Source organism: Mytilus galloprovincialis, chromosome 11 (genome assembly GCF_965363235.1).
Source record: "Mytilus galloprovincialis chromosome 11, xbMytGall1.hap1.1, whole genome shotgun sequence".
Classification (NCBI taxonomy): Eukaryota; Metazoa; Mollusca; class Bivalvia; order Mytilida; family Mytilidae; genus Mytilus; species Mytilus galloprovincialis.
The window spans coordinates 66,136,958-66,155,209 of record NC_134848.1 but is presented as its reverse complement, the minus strand read 5'-3'; the positions used below and the strand labels follow the sequence as shown (position 1 = coordinate 66,155,209).

At 31.4% G+C, this 18,252-nt stretch overlaps 1 protein-coding gene across 2 annotated transcripts; it reads right to left on the bottom strand.

The window, feature by feature from the left end:
- Positions 1-3,877: 3,877 nt before the first annotated feature.
- Positions 3,878-15,533, bottom strand: LOC143052639 (uncharacterized). Of its 2 annotated transcripts, XR_012971191.1 has the most exons (4): positions 15,348-15,533; positions 11,916-11,996; positions 6,561-11,250; positions 3,878-6,283 (listed from the first exon to the last, which is right to left on the bottom strand). XR_012971191.1 is itself a non-coding variant. In XM_076225706.1 (3 exons), exons 1-3 carry the CDS (start codon positions 15,385-15,387, stop codon positions 8,102-8,104), a joined length of 3,270 nt encoding a protein of 1,089 aa, XP_076081821.1. In that variant the 5' UTR covers positions 15,388-15,533; the 3' UTR covers positions 3,878-8,101. The 2 variants fall into 2 exon arrangements, 1 of the variants encoding a protein (XP_076081821.1); XM_076225706.1 differs by having other exon boundaries at positions 3,878-11,250.
- Between the last annotated feature and the right edge of the window lie 2,719 nt (positions 15,534-18,252).

Below are 18,252 nucleotides of genomic sequence, written 5' to 3'. Positions count from 1 at the left end.
AATAACACTACATTAAAAACTTGATATTATTATATAGTTAATTTTTTAATAGGATATGTGTTGTGTGCATGTAAGATTATTAGACTTTTTGTATCAGGTTATTATTCTTAAATAATTTTCTCACAATTGATATGGCCAAGTTTGTTGCAAGAATTTATGATTTTTGTACATATACTGTTATAATGTATGTTGAGTTATCTAAATTGTTTATGAATAAACTACTTCTTGTATTTGTTTTGTTTGTGTTTATTGGTAGACATATTCACTATAATAGTGGGGCAGGGGCTAGGATTGTTTCTAGCTTGATCATCGAATTCAATCTGTTGCTGCACATGCACATTTTTTTCCATGGCTTTCACCACAAGACAATTTATTTTCACTGTTGATCACATTTGTTTCCAGCATTTTGTGTAGCAGAATATTCGTTTTCATATCCTGTCTTTTGCAAAGTTATTCATTTTCAGTTCTTACCAGACAAATTTATCCATTTTAGAAAAGTCGTCCTGCCCAGAGAAAGGTTAATGGTTGTCCCCTTATACTGAATGGGACTTAGTAAATTAAAATTTGATATTAGAAATAATCACTGCACTGACATATTTTAATAAACATATCAATAAATCAGTCTGCAGGAAGAAATGACATCCTATCCATAAACAATATTCAGACTCCAAGCAAGTCATAGTTTGCTCTAATTGAAATACCATATCCTTGGCAGAGAAGCAACTAATGTTCTATTTGTAATTGTTTGGCCAATCATAGATGTAGAAATTTACTGTGATGGTCAGTATCTATTAACTATGTCTATAAATAAAAGATTTATTGAAGATGGAGCAATTAATCACAAGGAAACTGTTTAAATTGGTTTACATTTGTCATGTCAGGGCCTTTTATAGCCTGCTATTCATTATGGTTTTGCTAAAGTGTTGAAGGCCTTAATTTGGTCTCAGGTGGAAACTGACTCTATGGCAATCATACCACATCTTTTCTTGCTATCAATAAGTACTGTGTATGTATCCTCATGTGGTTTTTTAAAGGAAATTTCAATTTTTCTACACTTGTAAATAAATCACTTAAGATGAGTTGGTTTAGTTTAATATCTGGTACTTTCAGCTTGATATTATCAATGTTGTTTCATACAACAAGAATGTGTCCAAAGTATACGGAGGCCCCACTCCCACTTCATTTTACATGTTCAATGGACCATGAAACTGGGTAAAAAATCTAATTTGGCATTAAAATTAGAAATATCCTATTATAGGGAACATGTGTACTATAAAGTTTCAAGTTGATTGGAATTCAGCTTCATTAAAAACTTACTTGACCAAAAACTTTACCCAGAAGCGGGACAGACGGATGCAAGGACGGAAGGAAGGACGCACAGATGGACAGACCAGAAAACATAATGTACCCCTACTATCGTAGGTGGGGCATCAAAATAAATGGTGATTTTCCAATGAACTCATTTGGAACTTTTGTAGGCACATTGCTACAATGTTTGCCACCCAATCAACACATGAAAAGGATATTGAATCATCACTCATAAAAGGTCTTGTAGTATCAGAGAATTGAAAGGCTATTCAATGATTACAAGTTTGGAGAAAAGTTTATATATAAAGTAAATTGTACAATAAGGTGAGATATAATAGCTAATGAGACAACTCTCCACCAAACATAGATGATGATTGATGGACTATTTTATGGTCCAAGGCAAATTAAATGCATATGGCCTGAGAACACAATAAATTCAAATTAAAAAAATCGCACCTGCTCTTTCTCAAAAAGATTTTTTACAGTGTAGTGTACTACCAGTGAGACAAATAATATCAAAAAATTATAGAAACTTCTACCGGCTCTAACTCAAAATATTGACAATTCTGTGTTAAGGGGGTGTAAAATTTAGTTTAACAGCTTCAGACGTGATAAAATTTGACCTTTTTGAACTGGACCAAAAATCACTACTTAACATAAAGATTCAGCACTCAAATTTGTTTAACATGTAATTACATCCCCTACTTAATATTTCAAGCATTTAATATCAAGAAATAGATTGGGAAAGTGTATCAAATAAAACATGCAAGTTATACACTGTTTACACTAGGAACTATATTCGTAGACAACGAAAACCAAAGGATGATAACTGTGTCCATGGACTATATGCAAGACAAAAACTGTTTAATAAAAGTATTAACTATACCTGGTACAAGATAGAAGTACTGAGCTGGAAGTTGAAGGTGCTAGTACACAAGGTAACAGTCTGCAGGAGTAATGTCACCTTTCCCTGATTCAAAGACAATTTGTCATTTTTCTTACAACTCAATATCTAGTGTTTAGTGGAGAAGCAGCAAATATCAATTCAAAGTTCTTTGGTATCACCCTGACGGATTTTTTGTTATGCGTTTACTTTTCTACATTGGCTAGAGGTATAGGGGAGGGTTGAGATCTCAAACATGTTTAACACCGTTGCATTTTTGCGCCTGTCCCAAGTCAGAAGCCTCTGTGTACAATTTGGAAATTAGTATGGCGTTCATTATCACTGAACTAGTATACAATGTATATTTGTTTAGGGGTCAGCTGAGGGACGCCTCCGGGTGCAGGAATGTCTTGCTACATTGAAGACCTGTTGGTGACCTTGTTCTTTTTTCTATAGTCAGGTTGTTGTCTCTTTGACACATTCCCCATTTCCATTCTCAATTTTATTTGAACTAAAGACTTCCCACAGTGAAGGTGAACATGCAATCAATTACACATAGCTGGCAGAAATGTGAAAGTAACCAACTCATACCAATTACACCCAGCTGGCAGCAATGTGAAAGTAAACAACTCATACTCAATTCAAATTATTTCATATGGCTTATTAAATTCTCAGCAATAACACGAGACCTTAGATGTATCAAATTGTTGAAGACTTAATAATATCCGATGGGTTGCTGTCCTTTGAGGTAAAAAAGGTCCTTATACACATCAGCTATTTATGAATAGAATTTCAACCTAAGCTATATACCATTGACTTTAAACTATCAAGTTTTTGAAGATTACAAAATCTGTGAATAACTTATAATTTTGTTGCTGGGTTGCTGTCCTTTTTATACGTACATGTACAAACAAACATTTATATAAAAATCACATGACTGATGAATTTTAAATCAAATTTGGCTTCAACCAAAAGCTTTGTGTGAATCAAGTGATGGATGTTGTGTTCAACAGTGACAATCTTATCCTTTTTTATTTAGTTGCCAAGTTGCTGTCTCTTTGATGTATGTCAAACATGTTTAATTAGTCCCCAACCAAAACTTGAGGTTTCTACTCTGTACGTCTGTCTGTTCATTCAATAATCCGGTAAATAAGTTTTCCACACTTTTTTCCTTCACGCTTGAAGATATTGATTTGATATTCTATGTGTTGTTATATCATGAAAAATTACATATCAAGTTCGAATTTTGTTCCTTTTTGATAATTTTGTGTATAGTAACGGTCCTTGGACTTCCTTCCTTTTTTTCGTCATGATTGAAGATGTTGACTTGATATTTGTTATATAGTTTACAAATATAGACAAGTTATAGATAAAGTTAGCAGTTTGTTCCAGTATAATTTAACTTAACTGGTAGCGGACTGAATTGCAATACTCTCAGAATGTGTGTTTATATTACTTTTATACCTCATTAAGTGTTGCTCTTTACTAATAGGCCTAAAGTCAAGCCTCGGTTATGTCATTTCAACCTCAATAACAATCGAATTTGGCTATCACTTAAGAGGTTACATATGTTGACTTGTAAATGTCTTGTTTTTATTGTGTTGCTGGGTTGCTGTCTTCGATGTAACTGAAACATCTCCTTATATTTGTTTTTCATGATATGGCTTATTAAACTAAAACAACAAATTGAATCAACAAAACGTTTTATTGATATGTATTGCACCACTGCAGCAAAAAGCTTTGCAGTTAAATTTTGGTTGACAACATATGGTATTTTACTAAAGGCACATTGACAAAAATGATTTAAATGAGTGTGAAGTAATTTTAACAACTTCTTTATAAATCATGTATATATAATTATGAAAATTAAATCAGAAAAAAAAAGTTTTCTTTAACATCTGTTTTTTCATGCTTATAGTTCTAATCATCTGGGTGATTTTACTTTTAGTTTTCAATATGTTCAAAAGAATGAAAACTGAAGAAAAAAAATATGTTTTTTTTTTTTCTACAGATCTAAACATCTTGGTGATTTTAGTATTTAACATGTTCAAAAGAATGAAAACAGAAAAAATGTAAACAAAAATTAAACAAAAAATTAAAGAAATAGACCAAAAAAAAATGATTCATTCATGCTGACATTTCAAGTTTCAATTTATCCACTTTGAAAATCAAACAATAATTGTAAATTTAGAGAGAAAAAATACATGAACCATCTATAAACTTGTCAGTAAAAGCCAATATTTCAAGAATAAGTTTTATAAATCTCTCTGTCAATGTCTGCAATGAATGGAAATACTAATGATGATTTATGGAAAATGAAAACAGTGTGTACCACTATTTAAAACAGTGTAAAATAGTCTACAAGTATAGCAATATGTAACTTTGTTAGAATGGTTTAAATTCAAAAAAAAAATTGACAGAATAACTTAGGATTAACTTATTTATCCATATAAAAAAGATAAGTACAGATATCAGATAAAAAAAATCAAAATATTTTGTTATCTCCCCTTGATGAATATAAATGTGCCAAATTTGAAGATAAAGGCTCAGTGCTGGATTAGATTTTAAACCCTTAATTTTTTTAAACCTTGAACTTTAAAAGACTGATTTTAAAAGCATTATATTGAATTTCTTTATCAACAAAATTACATATTTACCTAAAACTTCAAAACAAAACATGTGTATTTCATACTACCATGATAACAGCACAAAATGAGTGTTCAATCCACACCCCAGTTTACCCTCCTATCTCTACAAACATCCACACACAATCATATATACATCTATTGTACAATACAACTTGATTAAGTATCAATTATGTAAAAAGACTGTATCAATTGGAATTTTTGAAGGCAAGACCACAACTCACAATTTATTTACCTCGGCAAGTTCAACAGTGAACACAAATTTTGATGTCTTTCTGGACTTAACAGTTTAGAAAATATGAGTCCAGAGAGATTTTCAAAGTTCAGGAGTAATGAATTCACCTTCGTGAGAATTTTCCTGTTCTAAAGCCGAAAGTTTTAAAAGAATGTTAATTCTTATCAATAGTATACACCCAAGTTCATGCTGGACCACAGCTGGATGATTGCAAATGCTTGCCCAACCAGCAAAATACATTTCCCAAGGTAATATTCAAACCATCAATTATAAACTTGGGAAATAAACAATATAAGTACCTCATATGAAAATAAATACAAATAGACTGACTATTTACAACTTGCCATACACACTAATTATGTTCAACTTTACAAATATACATGTACATCAAGACAAATACATATATGTACATCCAAGACAAATACACATGTACATCCAAGATAAATACACATGTACATCCAAAACAAATACACATGTACATCCAAGACAAATACACATGTACATCCAAGACAAATACACATGTACATCCAAGACAAATACACATGTACATCCAAGACAAATACACATGTACATCTAGACAAATACACATGTACATCAAGACAAATACACATGTACATCCAAGACAAATAAACATGTATATCAGCACAAGCAGACAAACATTAACCCCTATACTAATGGTTCCTTTACCTCAGTGGAATGAACAAATTTCTTGAAAGACATACACATATAAAACAATGAGACATATATTTGTCCTCGACAATTATGACAACTTATTAAGAGTATGCAGTTACAAAATTTGGATTTTTATTGTAATAAATGACTTCTTTCTAATTTTCGATTTTATTATTTTGGCTTTTTGAGGTAAAAAATGTAAAATGTAAAGTACTCTCAAATAGAGAATCTCATTTTGATTTTGCATAAGAATTGACTATTCTATTTCATTATTTGGCTGCAAGACAAACTTAGCTACCCTTATCATGAAACTGTTCTTATGTTATAATGCACTTGTTTCAAGTATATTTTTTAGTGTTCAAAACCATATTAGCTATCCTTGCTAGGAGTTTCTTGTTGATGCATTAACAGCAAAATACTGCAAGATTGATCAATTAATTTCTTAAACAAATAATTCTGCATACTTAAAAGAAAATGCACATACAGGACATCAAAAGCTGACAAGTTAATGATATCAAATCCCTGTCCACTTTCACTCTACTTAAGGTGGTACCCAACACTTTCACTCAAATTAATTTGGCTCGTTAAATTTTCATAAAATTTTGACAAAGTATTTACTTTGACCCTTTAACCAAAATATATAAATTTTAAAAATTTTGAACCAACCATTTTATCAGAAAAATTACACTGGTTATATAGCAGTTTGACAAACACCAATTTTGATCATTGAGAAGCTTAATATTCCCTTAACAACTCAACGTAATTAAAACGTTTAGCTGATTTTACAGAGTTATCTCCCTGTATTGTTAGGTACCACCTTAATGACTGACTAAAATGCTTTTCTCAAAAATATATACTATTTTTGATTTTAATCATATTATGATGAGATGAATACAAATGATAAACTTTTTTTATGAGTGATTCTTGTAAAAATAAATAAAAAATGCATAGTTTAACTCTGGATTACGAACACAATTTTCAATGCAAAATTTAACAATCATTTAAAGGCTATACCTATAACATGTATAACATGAATTACATTTGATATATCAACAACATGTACAACTGTAAAAAAATAAACACTCATTTAAATACAATGAAAACTTGAGCAAATTCAATGGACAATCGTGAATAGCAATCAGTAATTTGAGCAAATAAATTTGAACACATGTATTATTCTTTGGAACTTCAATTTTATATGGCACAGTCTAATATGGCAATACTTTAAAAAAATATTTGGACACACCAAGTCCTAACAAAATACATATAATTCTGCTAACCAATCTAACTGAAATTGTAAGTGACTACTCTAAGATTGTTTGGCCATTTAAAGTCAGATTGAACTAAGTAAAAATTGGAAAAGAATTATATTCCATACCACTCATATATTTTTACAGTATCAACAGAAACAACAGTATTTTTCATGGTCTAAATCTTCTAAACTCTACAAAACTTTCCATTGTGTACCTTACTGATCAAATTTGGCATGTGAATGGTTAAAAATATATCACCTAAATATAATCAGTATTGGGTTATCTATCTTTGGTATCATTTCAAACTATCTCCCCTCAGCTTTTATGAAACTATTTTGCTGCTGTTGTTTTTCTGTGCAAAAAAAATATAGAAGGTTATTATTTACATTTATTTACAATCTAATCTAAACAAACTATGCTTAATATTCTAAATGGACGTTTTCTGTTTGAAGTTAATTTATTCTGGTGGTCTGAGTACATAAGAGATGGTGGTAAAAAAAGGTTTTATTTAGGACCAAGTAAACTCCGGATAAAATCAAGATATAATCAGTCTGGAATGTATTTTAATTCGGATATTTGGTAAGTAATTGATTTAAGTGATTTTCTTAATTATGTTCAATCTAAAATTGGCCATACATTTTCATTATAACTGGCCATGGAACATGTGGAATCAAAATTTCAAATTTTTGTTTGTTTTGTTTTTTCCTCCCTATAACTCAAGTTAAATATTTTTTAGTGAGTTTTAAGGATTACAAATTTCAGTTATAGTATACTAATACTGATTAGTTATCTATACGCATACAATTTTAATTTTTTTTAAACACACTTTAACCCCCTTTCTTATATTAATAATAAAAATACACTAGTAAAGCTTCTGGTGTTATTTTCATCACTTTGAAAAATCAATCTTTGACTTCAAATGTAAAAACAAATTAATTTACTTATATATGTCATGTATCAATATTAACTGAAAAAATCCTGAAATTCTAATTATAACAATAACATTCTACATTTGAAAAAGTTATATTCAATAATCAATTATATTGGCAAAAACACCAAAAAATCAAATTCAACATTTTAAAATGTAAACAATATAAAAAATAAATTATGAATAACCGGCTTTTGCAATGGAATGATTAATTATGCTGCCATTTTGAATAGGGCTTCCTCTTGGGTATTCAAGAGGCCCACTGTCTTTGGTTATGTTAAATGGAAATGGAAGACTAGTTTTCATTGGAGTTCCTGACGGAGTCTGTCTAACTAAAGGGAGATCATTTGTGTCAGAATTATATTGGTATCCATTCGGAATACCTCTTTGGTTTTTCATCTGTTCACTGTGCATCATCATGCCTTGTGCAGCCATGACATTTGCAGCTAGCGCCATCTGCATTTGCTGGAGCTGAAGAAAGTACATTTGTTGAGCCTCTGCTGCCATTGGCTGTATCATCTGAGGATATTTTGATTGGTCAGCCGACTGATCTTCTATCATGTCCACGGAATCTTGAGATTTCTTTTTTTGACGGGATGCATATCGTTTCCGTTTCTTTGGTGGCATCACAATTTCCACCTTGGTCTCTTCTACAAGACAATTATCTTTAGGAATGAGTTGCTCCTTCAGTATATTTTCAGAGGATACTATTCTAGGTGATAATGCTGAAGATGTCGGCTTATAGTTAGGCACAAGATTTTCAGAGGCAGAGTTACTCCTAGATCGGAAGTCACTTTCACACAATGAGTCACCAGACTGACTTATGGGAGAATATCTGTCAGTTTCATTACACTTCTCTTGTACTTTGTCACAATGGTAACTGGTATTAAGTTTGGCTTCTTCATTATGGTCTTGATTCAAAGTGCTATTTTCATGATACTGGGGACCATAATCTGGAATTCTGGGTAAGGAACTCTCCTTTAAGCATTGTTCATCATAGGGCAAACCAGAGTTAGGACTATTGAGATATCGTCTCTCCGACAAGCTTGAGGCTAACGAGACACTAGTTTTGTCTGATGCATTGTCATCTGATTCATAACTTTCTGACTTCTTGTCATGTAAATCATCATGAGTATTTCCCCCTTCTTTGTTCTGCCTGTGCTGATGAAATAAATTTTCAACTTCTTTAAGACTATGTTTCATGACTTCGGTGACATCTATACGTGTGGCTTGCAGTGTTTGAGGAGGTTGATTGATTTTCTGTTCACACAATTCAACTTCAATGGATTTAATATCCTTCTGCTCTTTGTTAACCATCGTTTCTTTTACAAATTCTAGTGTCTTTTCCCCTGCAGATTTTGAAAGTTCAGATTCGTCTCCAGAAACATCCTCCATTTCTTCACCTGCTTCCTCCGGCTTTGAGCTTTCAGATAATTTCATTTCATTTTGGACAGTTACTTCCCCTGAATTACTTTCCTCCATTGAATCTTTTTCTCGTTTGATGTTGTTGTTAACAACATCTGATATTTTCTCATCACTAGAATCAATGGATGGTGAAGATATTGGAGAATCACCTGATTGTTTTAATTTATCTAGTATTGGTGCTAACGATTCGTGGATCATGGCTTCAGTCACACCTGGTTGCTCTGTATGCTGACGAATATGTTTGTATAAATGACTTGTCTGAGCAAATTCCTTCTTGCATATCTTGCAAATGTATGGCTTGTTTGTGCTGTGCATACGAGAATGAATCGTCAGATGATGTCGATGTATAAAAGACTTGTCACAAACATCACATTTAAATGGACGTATACCGCTGTGCATCTTCTTATGTTGACGTAACACACACGCCTTACTGAATGACTTTCCACACACATCACAGGTGTGTAATTCCTCAGCACTATGTGTTTTGACATGTTTTTGTAATTCTGCGTTGTCACTAAATGCTGCATTACACACTCCACATTTGTATGTCCTTTCACCAGTGTGTGACCCCATGTGCATCTCTAAATAAAACACTTCATTGAATGTGCGACCACACAGATGACACTTGTAATTTTTACCATTATGCACACGAAGATGACGACGTAAATTGTTATACTGACTAAATTCACGATCACACTGCTCACATTTATACGGCATACTTCCTGTATGAGTATTTCTCATGTGTCGCTGAAGTTCATAGCTATCACTAAATTCCTTTTCACAAATTCCACATGAGCATACTTTAGATTCATGAGTTTTCATATGGTTGTGGAAGTTTCCAACTTGCGAGAATTTTCTGCTACATGTTTTACACTGATAGATTTCAACAACGTCCTTTTGTTTACTCGTTATTTCGCTATTTTTGGATGTTGATCTCGACTTACTTCCAGAATTTCTCCTTACTGGTCCTACTTTACTGGGTTGTAAGTTTAAGTTAGGGTTGTAAGGCATTGTAGGATTCATGGAATTCGGGAAAGAGTCAATTGGTAGTTGAAATCTACCTTCAGGCATACCACCAATTGTGGCAGGTGGCATAAAAGAATTTGGTGGCATCATCATATATGGAGAGAATCCGAATGGCATTTGAAAATTTCCCATCATCCCCATGTTCGGCATTGGTGGAATCATGTTCAATAAGGATTGATTATCTATTGGTGGATTATAATACGGAGGATAACCACTAGTGTCACCTGGTTTAGTAAGTTCGGAAAAATGAGTATTATTTCTTTGTGGGGACTTAGACCTGAAGTCTAATGGCTGCCTTTCAATGGAAGGAACTTTATCATAAGTTCTAATGTCAGTTTCTGGACGGATTGATGAATGCTGTGTTTCACATTTATCATACTGTGAGTTGTAAGTGCTATTATATGAGTTTTGCTTTCCATTTTTAGCGTGATGAGACAGCGGAGCATTTGATTGGTTGGTTTCAGATGTATCTTCATCGCGATCATTTTCTGTAGTATTTTCATGTTGTGTATCTATAACTAACTTATCGCTATCTTCATTATCTGATTCAATGACATCGTTATTGACACTTGACGAAACTTGATTATATTCTGGCTTCGGTTCAGAAACCACTCTGCTTCTGACAGTCGAAAGATCTAAGGCACCAGACTCTGATACTACAGGCTTTTCCATGACATGTGAAGAGTCATAACTCACTCTTTGGGAATTGAATGCTGCCATTTTTAAGTCTAAAGGTTGAGAGTCTAGTTGAGTATTATGCACTTTGTTACAATGATTACCATTGTTCATTATTGAAGAGTGTTTGTATACATGATGGCACTGTAGGTGATATAATGACGAAAAGTTACTCGAACAAAAACTGCATTTGTAAGTTCCTGAAAAATAAAACAATAAAATTGCATATTGGTTTTTGTAATTTCTATAAATAGATGGCAACTCCTAGAAATCAATCGTTCAATTATTTTAAATTGTTTTACGCAGAATATCAATGCGAGTTTCCTTTCTATTGATGATGTCTTCAAACACGAAAACCTTTTTTTTATATTTAAACCTCACAAGTTTGAATAAAGATCACTTATTTTAAAATACATGGAAACCATGGAAACAACCAATGAAACTTCTGACAAAGTTTTTACCTCTTTAAGTTCATATAAAGTTATAGTTATTAGATTTATTTTTTATGGGTTCTGAACAGGCGGGGGAACATATATAATAATCATGATAATGAAGATAAAACCACTTGATAAAACATGAATGTATCCATAGTACATGGATGCCCCGCCCCTATCACATTATTATTTTCTATGTTTATTTTTTATGTTCAGTTGACCGTGAAATTGGGGTAAAAACTCTTAATTTGGCATTAAAATAGCAAGATCATATCATAGGGAACATGTGTACTAAGTTTCAAGTTGATTGGACTTCATAAAAAAATAACTTTACCAAAAACTTTAAACTGAAGCAGGACTGACAGAGGGAAGAATAGGCTATGCAAATCTAAGGACTGTAAGTAAATATTGTTGTGAAATACTAGACATACCTGGTTCCCTGTCTGGGACTGAATCCTGCTGCGAAAATGATTGACTATTGTCTGTACCTCCACTGTCTGGGTTATTTCTGTCTGTAAAACCAAAATAACATAATTAAATTTTGTAAAATAAAAGGAACACATACATGACTAGGGACATAAAGTGTGATTACTTAAAGTTACAGTTCTGTAAATTCAGAATTTATTGTGATGTTTTCGTTATTGCAAAAAATGCAACAGGGTTATAGCCGCAATAATTTAAACTCACATTTTGACTTTTTTATATGAATTAAAGAGGATTTTTCTCAATATCGCAAATATCAAAATTGCATTTAAATTCAAAATGACAAAACCGCAATAATATAAATGCACACAATATTTTTTTCTAATTTTAAGTATAATCTTTAACTGTACAGTATCTGTCAATGTTCATAAAATGGGCTAAAACTAATTTCTAGCAAACAGGCTGATTGCAGTATAAAGATTTTAATAAATTTTTAAGTTTTGCTAAATTATCATGTATATGTCAGGCAAAACAATTATGAAAGTTTAAAGTATTCTGCTACCAAAAAAAGTTGATTATTTCAAAGCATAAACAGAAAAGCTTGTGCATTTCAAAGTTTTTCACTGACTGTTTGTCAATTTCACCACAAATTTTATAAAATTAACAAAGTATAAATCAGCAAAAATAGTATTTATTGTCTATTCTAACCATTGCATGACCATGGTTATGATGGTTATAATATTATATTGTATTCTTTGTTGGCAAGGATTGATTGATTGATTGTTGGTTGCTTTACGCCGCATGAGCACAAAAAGGCTATATCACGGCGAGAGCCAATTCTAATATTTTTACAATTTAAAGCATATTTTTAAATAAGACAAAAAATCCTTCAATATACTAAAATTCTAGACTAATGTTGTCAAGGAATTATTATAGGGTTTGAATGGGGTCTTTATTAGTGTATTCTTTCTATTTGTTTAAAGGCCATTTTATTTGTCTCTATTTGTGAATCTTTATTCTTTTTTTTAATTTTCTTAAAATTTTCTCTTTTTTTATGTATGGCCAATTTTTCTCTATTTCTTGAACAAATAGGGTGTAACAAGTCAGAGATAAAACATTTAGAGCCTGTTTTGTTAAATATTAAATAAGCTGATGGACGTATAGAGGAAACATCTCTGAAAAATTCTAACTGTTGACCATCAAGAGTTAAACCAAAACATTATATACATTTTGAATATATATTTTAGTGCGTATCAGTCTGGGGACTTACTTAAATGAGTGATTTTTATATCACTGATTCAAGTAACATTTGACCAGAAATGTTGGAAGTAAGAGTTACCTTTTTTAAGTAATCTCCTATATTTCAGTAGTACAAATAAATCACTAGACTATTTGATTTAATATTATTGTTGCTTTAAATATACACTACTTATGATGTTTCTAAAATTCTGTGTTGATATGATGGCTGGTCATGTCAGGTGATGACCTTGTACCAAATTTGGGATAATGACATGAAAATCACTTCTTTTAGTATCAGTCATACCTCTGTTTTCTTTAAAAAAAAAATTGTTTGGAGTCATGCGAGTATTATAATTTTAAATATCCCCACTAATTTCAACACCCAGGAACAGTAATATTTTGATCATGAATAATAAAATTTTATTACATAATCTGTAAGAGAAAAAACCTTGAATTTTACAAAAAATTACTCCAACTGGTTGGAAAAATCTGTGAAAAAATAATTAGTTTATTATTAAGAGCCTTCATTTAGCATTTTTTTTTTACAAATATCAAATTTATAGCTGAGTGAATGCACCAAAAGCATAAACCAGGCTATAAAAAAAGTATTTTTTTTTTCAATTTTACTTACAATTAGATATAATCTAAAACTGTATGTTTGAAATTTATGTAAACCACAAAATGACAAATTTTTTACAGTTTTGTACTTAGGCCAAAAAACTATATGTCTAATTAAGGTTACAATGCTTTAAAAAAAAATAGGGTAGATTTTGTCTTGTCGTGGTTGGAGTTGATCATGGGCCGAGTTTACCCGTAATTTTAATGATTTGATTATTTCCCTTTGTTATAGATTTGGAAAAAATGGCGGCAAAATGTTTATTTCATCAAACGAGTCGCAACATTTCCTTAAAACAGCTATCATATTGATGATTATGAACATTGGAATGTATCAGGCAACACTTTCTTCACTTTTAACACGAGTTCAGTTTATTTTTCACTTTACGACGGAAATAAAATGGCTTAGGGTCAGTCAGGTAAACAGACATATATTTTTTTGGCCTTAAATGAGTGATTTATAAATCAGTCATTTTAGTAAGTCCCCTGTCTGATTATTGATCGTTTTTTAAAAACGGGATTTTTTTTCACTGGAAAATCTTGAAAAAAAATGTGTCCCTTGGTTGGTCCTCACGGGTTGGTCATACTGATTTTTCAAAAAAAAAATTTGTTTAGAGGTCTTTGAATTATTTGATGGATTTTTGTTGTTGATTTTTCTTGAAAGGCTATTATAATTTTTTCTTTGACGCCTTACTTCGAGCTTAGCCTTAACGTTTTAATAAAGCAGTAAATTCCCTCTCAAAGTCCAACTGAAAATATGAGTTTGGCATTATGACGTCAAAGTAAGGCGTCAAAGAAAAAAATAATAATAGCCTATCAAGACGTCATCATTTTTGGACGGTACTATATCATAAAATCAAATCTGGAGTGAATAGAAATGTGAATATATATAAAAAAAATTCAGTAGTACAAATAATTAATTTTGCTGTACCTTTTAAAATAATTGTTAATATATTCTTTACAAAAAGTGTATGCTCCCCATGTTTTCGTTTTAATTACAAAAGCTCCCCATGTTTTCTTTTTCATTACAATATATAAGTTTTCAATTTTAAATAAGTTGAAAGTGAAACAATGCAACTTTCTGTATTTTTATTTTCTTTCTAATGAGTCATTTTATCAACAAGCGTCTGTTTAAAAATATCTTTTGTCTCATAAGTTTGGAAATTTAAATTACAAAGAGGAACAAAAGCCATTGTTCCCATTATTGTGCGGATTAATTACCGCGGTTTAATTGTTTGAAAATAGAATTTGGGCGCTAAATTGCGGCAATATTTATTAAAAAGTAAATCTGTATTTCATTTGCAATGTATTTCATAGTCTTGAATGATAAAAACAAGCTTGCATTTACCAAAGTTCAACTCGGGTGATGTACAAACAAAGGGTCTAAAGTTTAGTAAACTTTGTCACATGGCTTTTCAACAGGTAAACAATGTAACTCCGTCAACTATTTTGCAAGATTTCCTTTGCAACACATCAACTTTCTGTGTTATAAATTAACCAGTTTGTTTAAAGACATTAAAACCATATATTTTTGCAATTTTTAAAACTAATTCTATCCTTATTTTAGTAAATTCATAAAATTTTACCTGTGCAAAACTCCTTTGTCGTGTTCAAAACCAAAGCCATTTTCACCTTTCACCCCAAACACAATCTGTGTACTGCCGACGCTTTCAGCTTTCAATACATATAATCGATTTCACGAAGCGCTTTCCTGATACACGCAACCACCTGTGAATGATCTATAAACCAATCAAATTAAACTTGATACCAGCGGCGGGAAATACACGATTCTTTGTCCATCAAATAAGCAATTAACAAAATCACGGTTCAGTGATTCATAATAGCAATTCACGTAGCATGTCCCCAGGCTAATCTAAATACACAAAGCATTAATTTACATAATATTGCAATCAATACTCAACAGTAATCTCATGGGGATTTATTTTTATTATCTTTATTATATTCTTTTTGCGTGTTTTTGTATTAATTTTGCTTAAATATTTCAAAACCTTGATGAATCCTGTATGCCTATTTTTGGTCCATCATTTTATTATTAGTTTTCATCATTAATTCATTTATATTTTATTTATTTATTTATTTTTTTTTTGGGGGGGGGGGGGGGTTCGATATAGAATATCTTTATCCTCGATATATATTTTTTTCTCTATTGTTGAGATTGTGTGTGTATTCTTACATAAACATGTATACATATCAATTTATTTTTGTTATTCACATATATCGCTTATTCCCGTTTTCTGATCTTATAAAATCACGAAGTATCATTTTTGTGTGGCATTTTTTTTTTTTTTTTTTTTTGCTTTTTCGCATCAAACTAAACATTGATAAACTGTAAATCTTTATAATGTTTCTGTTCTCTATTGTTCTTAAAGTTGTTTCAATAAACATAAATTCTTCGGTCACAATCTAATATTGTTTCAAATTAAAAGAAACACATTTATTTTATGATCGATAAAGAAATTATAAATCTTAAAAATATTTCATTTATGACATCAATATACACAAAATCAAAAGATAAAAAGATTAATCATAGCGAAAACGTATTGATCAATATTACGTAATCAGTTATTTTAACCATATAACTCTACGGAGGTTCGTTCCGGGTAAAATCATTGTAATACATGTAATGTATTAGCCGGGCCCGGGGATGTGTAATATCTTATGATTGACGGTGTTATTACAAAATAATCACATTTCTGACAGATTGTGTTTTGTTCATGTAATATTATGTATTGAATTACAGCCATTAGCGCTCTGACGCGATGTTTGTTTACCTATTCTTGGATTTTTCATACCCTGCAGGTGCGCGGTGTTCGTCACAGAGAAATGACGCAAGGTTTCACCTTTTGTAATGACCATTGATATAGATAAGTTTATTTATCTTCATTATCTTATTGTAAATACATGTTAGGTGTTTTGTTTGAGAAAAGACTTTGTGTTAATATTTGAACATTTAAAGAAGTAATTTAAGTAATTATCATGGAATGTACGTATGACAAAGACAATACATTCATGGGAAAAAGTTTTGAGTAAGTAAATGTTGAAAAGAGAGATCAAGAGAACGTATCCGAAAATGAGCGTCAAAGAGTCTTAGGAACTGCAATTAAAACCAAATAAAAGCAGTTTCGGATCCAGGGGGGTCCAGGGGTTGGAACCCCCTTTTTATTTGGACGATCAACTCATTTGAATGGGGACATGTGGTTGGAACCCCCCTAATCTTCTGAGTTGGGACCCCCCTTTTAAAATGGCAAGATCCGCTCCTGAAATGAATATATGCAAACATTTAACGTTAGCGCTCCTTGATCATTTTGCCAAGTCAGATGCTGATCAGGACTCCTCTTTATAAAAAAAAATCATTACATGAAAATTCGAAATGATTAAATACACTTGAGGTTCAGAAATTCCTCTTCCATATTGTGTGGGTTTTTTTCTTCAATAACTATAATTACGGAAAGCTAAATAGCTGTCATAGTTGTTAAATAAGAAAAACGAACAAAACGTAAAAGTATGTAAAGATTTGTATACTGTATTTTTAACTATTTTCAATCGCCCTCGAAATAAAATATTCAATGTTGCAAGACAAGACACAAAAAATACTATCCGCATAAGACTTATCCAATTTAAATAAAAAAAATATGTTTCCGTGGAGCCATGTGTCGTGCCTGCGATTGCTGCTGTCAGTGTAAACTTGTAATGTTGACTGTTAAAGGCCGCATGTCCGTTTATCAGTAAAATACAGATTTTTTTTAATCCATTTTTTCCTTCAGTGAGATTGATCATGAGATAAGCTTTTGTCAAAGTGTCATAACAATCCATGAAGGTTTACAAATTTATCAAGAACTAAATATGTCCCCGCGTGAAATAAAATTTATCCCAAACTGTATAGATCTACAAGTTAAACAAACGTCAGTCCTTTTATAAAAAATACGGAAAAAAAGAAGAAAAAAACATTTTGATTATATTACGTTGGACACTGATTGATCATAAAAAAAAGTTTATCCAAAGTAGATCGACTTCCATAAATGTTTAGACAAAGTTAGTGGCGTATAAAAACTTTCACCCATATATACTAGCTGAAGTTTTCCCTTAAGCACAAAAAAGGGTAAATAAAATTTAATCTTCATTTTACAATTAAGATACAGATTCTTGTCTTGTTGATCGTTTTTTGTTTTTCAAAGTTTCTCTATTTGTTATAGTTTTCAAGAATCAAGATAGACAAAATCTCTAAGTTAGTAATAATCGTCAATACAGAGCAATAACTCCTACTCAACTGAAGAATTCGGCCATTGGACTTTATATTAGTTCTTGCCTTCCTAATCCTTTTTTTTTTACTCGCCGCTATATAGCCTTTTTGTGCTAATGCGGCGTAAAGCAACCAACAATCAATCCTAATCCTTTTTACCTTTTCGAAAGTTTTTGTCTATCCATTGTAGTTTTTTAAGATACTAGTACTAGGCGAAATCGCAAAAAAAA

What these genes read in the sequence shown, in the direction of transcription:
- LOC143052639 (XM_076225706.1), bottom strand. Translation starts at nt 15,387, where the DNA reads ATGGCTTTGGTTTTGAACACGACAAAGGAGTTTTGCACAG. An exon ending in GACAAAGGAGTTTTGCACAG is followed by an intron (nt 11,997 to 15,347) that starts GTAAAATTTTAT and finishes TTGGTTTTACAG; the next exon opens with ACAGAAATAACCCAGACAGT. An exon ending in AGTCCCAGACAGGGAACCAG is followed by an intron (nt 11,251 to 11,915) that starts GTATGTCTAGTA and finishes TTTATTTTTCAG; the next exon opens with GAACTTACAAATGCAGTTTT.